At 58.2% G+C, this 5,255-nt stretch overlaps 1 protein-coding gene across 1 annotated transcript in view; it reads right to left on the reverse strand.

Annotated features, from left to right (window-relative positions):
- Positions 1–572: 572 nt before the first annotated feature.
- Sox8 (SRY-box transcription factor 8) overlaps positions 573–5,255 on the reverse strand; it is a 5,666-nt gene continuing 983 nt past the window's right edge. The window contains exons 2-4 of the mRNA XM_015490613.2: positions 5,010–5,253; positions 3,472–3,704; positions 573–2,686 (exon numbers count right to left, since the gene is read on the reverse strand). Coding sequence (XP_015346099.1) covers positions 1,941–2,686; positions 3,472–3,704; positions 5,010–5,253 — 1,223 coding nt within the window. The 3' untranslated portion in view covers positions 573–1,940. The remainder of the gene's footprint in view (positions 2,687–3,471; positions 3,705–5,009; positions 5,254–5,255) is intronic.

The raw sequence follows: 5,255 nt of genomic DNA on the forward strand, positions 1-5,255 counted from the left end.
TACTGGGGCCACCCTTAGACCTGCAGCTGCAGCTTCCTCCCATGCTGGGGTCCTGGAGGAAGCACAAGCCTGTGCCCACCCCCAGGCTTGGAAGCCTCAAGAAGCTGCATGCGCAGCTGGACACAGCCAGCCCAGAAGCCCCCGAGCAGCCGTGTGCACCCGGGACTTGGCAAGAGGCCTGCTGCCCCCGCTGCTGTCACTCCCCACAACCATTTTCTCCCCAGAAACTCTCCTCCAGGCAGACAATCCTGCCCAGCTCCTGCAGGGCAGCCTTTATTTGTTCCCAGTTTGGCTCTGAGCCAGCCCTGAAAATGCTGTCAGTGTGGGGCACTGCACAGCACCCAGAGACCAGCCCCATGGGCCTGGAGCAAACAGTCCCAACGCCCCCCATCTGGACTCATTTTGCCCATGCAGGAAGCTCCAGGAGGGAGCCAGCCTATCAGCTCACCCCAGAGCTGCCCTGCTCTGGGGGAATCTGGTGGGCTCCAGGCCACACATCACCTCCTCATGCCCTGCCCAGGAACCTTCAGGCCCCAGGCTTATGGAAAGCAACCCACAAGATGTGGCCCACATAGATAAAAAGCATTTTTTTTAATTTTATGAAATCAATCTGTACAAAAGTTAGCATAACTTGGTCAGAAAGTAGCAGAACGCAGCAGGCAAGTGACAGCAAAAGTCTTTCCAAACTTGACACTGAAAAATAGATGGCATAAAAATGAGTTTGCTGCGGTTCCCACCCCCAGAAAGAGATATGCAAAAAAAAAAAAAAAAAAAACCCACATTTTATTTTTTTTTCTAGAAAAAGGTAGGAAAAGTAGAAAAAGTAAAAAGAAGCAACTTCTCGGGTGTATTCGACTTTACAAAGTTTCAAAGGCACAAGTTTCCATGAAGTAGACGGTTATATGCTCGGCACACAGCAGAAGCAGGGTGGTGAATCAGTACCAGTCTCTACAACTAGGAGCCCAGAGACATTTAGTGGAGGTTTAGTTTCACAGCTTGGTAGGTGGCACCAGGGCCTCAGAGCCAAGATTGTTCTTTCACTTTCAGGGAATTTCTGTCTTCTACCATTTGGCACAGCCACGGGCAAGGACCAAGTCCTCCCTTCCCAGCCGACCTGATGCCAGCCAGGGCAATCGACTTTGATCAGACCCACAAGGCAGCTCTTTCCTCCTTCCCTCAGCCCTGGCCTCACGGGCCTCTGCATCTCAGGGCCTCCCAGGCAGCCTCCCAAAGCCTCCAAGCACTGCACCTCCCTCCCCCCCAACCCCCTCGGCAAAGCTTCCTGGCTTTCCTGTCGTCTTAAGTTCTACTCTCTGCACAAATCACTTCATTAATTAAAGATAAAATAATACAGAACATAAATACATCCTTAACAGCTTTGAAAACAAACACGTTTAAGCTTTAAAAATAAAAAATCACTGAAAAAAAATTAAACACAAAAAGAGAAGTGCTGGTCACAGCCAAACCTTGCTGGGAAGAGCTGTGACTACCAGGAACGCCTCCATCTGTGTCAGTCCCAGGCGATATCTGAGTGTCAAGGACATGTGGTCACCGCAGGAACACATCCCGTGGTCCCAAGGGGCTCTCCAGGTAGGACAGTCCAGAGACCTCAGGCCCCTTCCCTCCTATCCTTGGTTCCATGGCTGCTGATTCCATCCATCAAGGTGCCCAGCCAGGCGCTCTGTCTACGGGTCCTCACAGAAGGGGCATTGGACAAATGGCTATCCGTGCTCAGAGCGAGAAGGGAAAAAGCCATGTCTGTCGGCAGAAGTGTGGAGGCAAAGGGACGTCCTGTGACAGTGCCTGGCTTCCTGCACGCAGACCCCACAGGCACCTGATTGTGGTCACGTTGCCTGCTGCTGGCTGGCTGGCACAGGCCTTTCAGGGGAACAAGGGACTTGGTCATCGGAGGCCCGGCCAAGTCCCCGTGATGAGCATCCTCAGGGCCTGGTCAAGGTGGTGTACACAGGCTGGTCCCAGTTGCCACTGGGGCTGTGGGCCGGTGGCACAGAGAGCCCGTTGAGCAGCGGCGAGGCATAGGGCCGGCGGGAGGAGTGGAAGTAGGGGTACTGGTAGAGGCTGGGTGCGTAGCCGGCATAGGGGCTGTAGTAGTTGGAGGCCTGCAGGTCGGTGTAGTCACACTGCGCGCTTGCGAAGGAGCTGGCAGCTGTGGCGGGGGCAGCACTGGTGACGCTGGCCTGGGCGCTGTAGGAGCTGTAGTCGGAGCGACCTGGGGAGCCATGTGGCTGGTCACCATAGTGGCCTGGACTCAGCTGCTCCGTCTTGATGTGCGGCCGTGAGGGTCCAGCCTCAGTGGGTGACGCTGAGGCTGATGGGGCTCCCTTGTGAGCCCACACAGGGGACACCCCGACACTAGCCCCAGAGTGGGAGTAGGAAGTACCCCCATAGGAGCCAGCAGCAGCAGCCTGGCTGGGCTCTGCAGGCAGGGTCGAGTGGCCATTGAGGGGCAGGTACTGGTCGAACTCATGGACGTCAAAGGTGTCCATATTGCTGATGACCTCGCTGCTAAGCTCTGAGATGTCCACGTTGCTGAAGTCGATGTTCTGGCGGCCGCTGTCCACCAGGCGGCGCCCTTCTGGCTTCAGCTCCTGCTTGCCCCCGCCAGCAGGGTGGTGTAGGTCTGTCTTGGGAGTGGTGGGCGGGGTGGGCGGCCCGTGGGTCTGGCCTGAGGAGGAGAGCACAGTGTAGATGAATGCCCCTTCTGTGGGGCGGGGCGGGGCCAGAGGCCCGCACCAGCACCAGGGGAGCGGCGGCAGGTAGGAATCAACGAGTTTTTGTTTCTTTACACTTCCCAGAAATTCCTGCAGTCAGTTCTAGACCTCACTCCTCGGCAGGCCCAGGAAAGAAAATTCCGTTAAGCACTGTTCTACAGGAAGACCCAAGGCCCCCCCCCAAAGACCAAGATGGGGAGGAAGATGGCTGGCCTGGCCCCACCAGAGCTAGCAATAATGGGCCACTAGCAGAATGCTGGGCCCTGTGCCCACAACCAAGGTGGATACATACAAGACCCGTTCTTCCCATCCATGCTGAGCAAACTGACGCTCAAGGGCTCTGGCCAGCTGACGCTCAAGGGCCAACTGACGCTCAAGGGCTCAAGGCTGCCTGGCTGCAGGGACCCCACTACCTCAGCCTGATTTTAAAGCTGTGCTGCTGACCCCATGCAACCAGCGGCTCACACTGTAGCACGGAGAGTGTGGGTAGGTCCAGCTGAGATGTCTGCAGGGAGCACTGGCCATGCAAAGCTGCTGGACCCTCAGCAATCCTGTGGCTTAGGCCCCCCAGTGTGTCAGAAACAGCTGCAACCAGGGGCTTTGGGGGCTTTCCCAGGGTACCCAGGAAGGTTGGCTCTCTGATAGGCGCCTGCCTACCCTGCGGTAAGCCCCTCCCCGGGGCTCAGGCCCACTGTTGCTTTCTCCCAGGAGGTCAGATGCTCAGGGACCTGGAGCCCACCTGTGTGGTCACCGTGGTGGTGTGTGTCACCATGGAGGCCCGCATCAGCCTTGTACATGGTGCCACCAGGGTGGTGGCCCAGCTCGGCCCCCGAGTCAGAGTCGCTCTGGCCCGTCTTCATGCTCTTCCTCCGCCGTGGCTGGTACTTGTAGTCTGGGTGGTCCTTCTTGTGCTGGACCCGGAGCCGCTCGGCCTCCTCCACAAAGGGACGCTTCTCGCTCTCGGTCAGCAAGCTGCAGAGCACACAGCAGGGCTGGCCACGGGGCCTGGTGCCGCCACGGTGCAGCCAGCCCGCACGCACACCACCGGGAAGTGGGCTGGGTGAGACATGGCCAGGAAACAGGCTGGGGCACTGGACCAGGCCTCCCTCCACCAGGGAACCCTGCCATGCATTCACACCTCCCAGGCTCCAAGCAGGCAGCACTCCCCACTAGGAGCCTGGGGGGCCCGTTGGGTCAGGTCTGTGTGCTTACTGTGGTCAGAGGAATAAGACCCAAACTCTCCACCCTCCTCCTCTGATATCCCCCTTTCCAAGCCTGTTTTATCCCTCCCTTTGGGGCTTTCTAAGGATATGGGTAGGACCTAGCTGAGAAAAACACTATGAACAAAAATCCAGGTGGCGTGGACTCAGCTGGGTTTGCTGTCCCTCCATGGCCAGCCTTCCAGAAGCAATGGCAAAGCCCAGCATCTGTGTTTAGAACACATCCCCAGGGCTAACTGCCTGTGGGGCAGGGTTCAGGGGTGCCAACTGGGAATCCTGTCCAATCCAGTCCAGAGTGCCTGACACTGTGCCCCAGATCCAAGGAGAAGCCAGGAACCACAGACAAAGCACTTGGTGGTCAGGTGAGGAGCAAGAAACAGAAACCAGAACCCCAAACCCGAAGTCATCCATCTTAAGCCCAAGCAGAAGACATTTAGCAGGGTGGGCTGTCCCAAGCAGCAAGCCTTCACGGCTGCCTCCCTGTCTTCTGCACCCGCCCAGCTGGAGCACGCCAAAGAGTGCACAAAGCCTTTCCTGCACTCTTCATCCACTCCTGCCTTCTTCATCCACTCCTGCCTTCTTTGCTTTGGGACAGGTAGCTAGGGAAAGGGAGAAGCATGGACTGCAAAAACCAGCAGACCTTTCTGGCTCCCTCTCCATGGGAAATCTCAGGGTTTCAGCCCTTTCTCAGGAGGGGGCACCTCCAATACCAGCTGGCTGCCTGCCCCTGGGCATTACAGGCCTCCTGATGGGGCTGGGCCACTCACGGTGCCTGTCACAGTCCAGGGCAGGGTGTCCTGGGAGTGGAGGATGCATTGGGAACTGCCACACCAGCCACTGCCTTCCACCCACCTCCAGACCTGCACCTGATGACTGGTCTGGGCTGGCCAGAAGGTATTTTCCCCTTTGGACCCACCATGGAACCGTCGGGAGGAGGCACCGCCAGAGCCTGGAACAGACCACCAACTCCACCAGCCCCTCCACTCCCCCACGAAGAAGTGGTTGTCCACTGCGCTACATCCCCGCTCCTGCCCGCCTTGCCTGACCCTGCACTCACCGCCACAGCTTGCCCAGCGTCTTGCTGAGTTCGGCGTTGTGCAGGTGCGGGTACTGGTCCGCCAGCTTGCGGCGCGCCGCCTGCGCCCACACCATGAAGGCGTTCATGGGCCGCTTCACGTGCGGCTTGGCCTTCAGTGCTCCACCGTTGCCACCACGCACGGGCATGGGTACCAGGCTCCAGTCGTAGCCCTTGAGCACCTGCGACACCGCGTCGCGGATGCAGGCCGGGAAGCGCTCGTCCGCT

This window comes from Marmota marmota, unplaced genomic scaffold (assembly GCF_001458135.2).
Source record: "Marmota marmota marmota unplaced genomic scaffold, marMar, whole genome shotgun sequence".
In the NCBI taxonomy this organism is placed as follows: domain Eukaryota; kingdom Metazoa; phylum Chordata; class Mammalia; order Rodentia; family Sciuridae; genus Marmota; species Marmota marmota.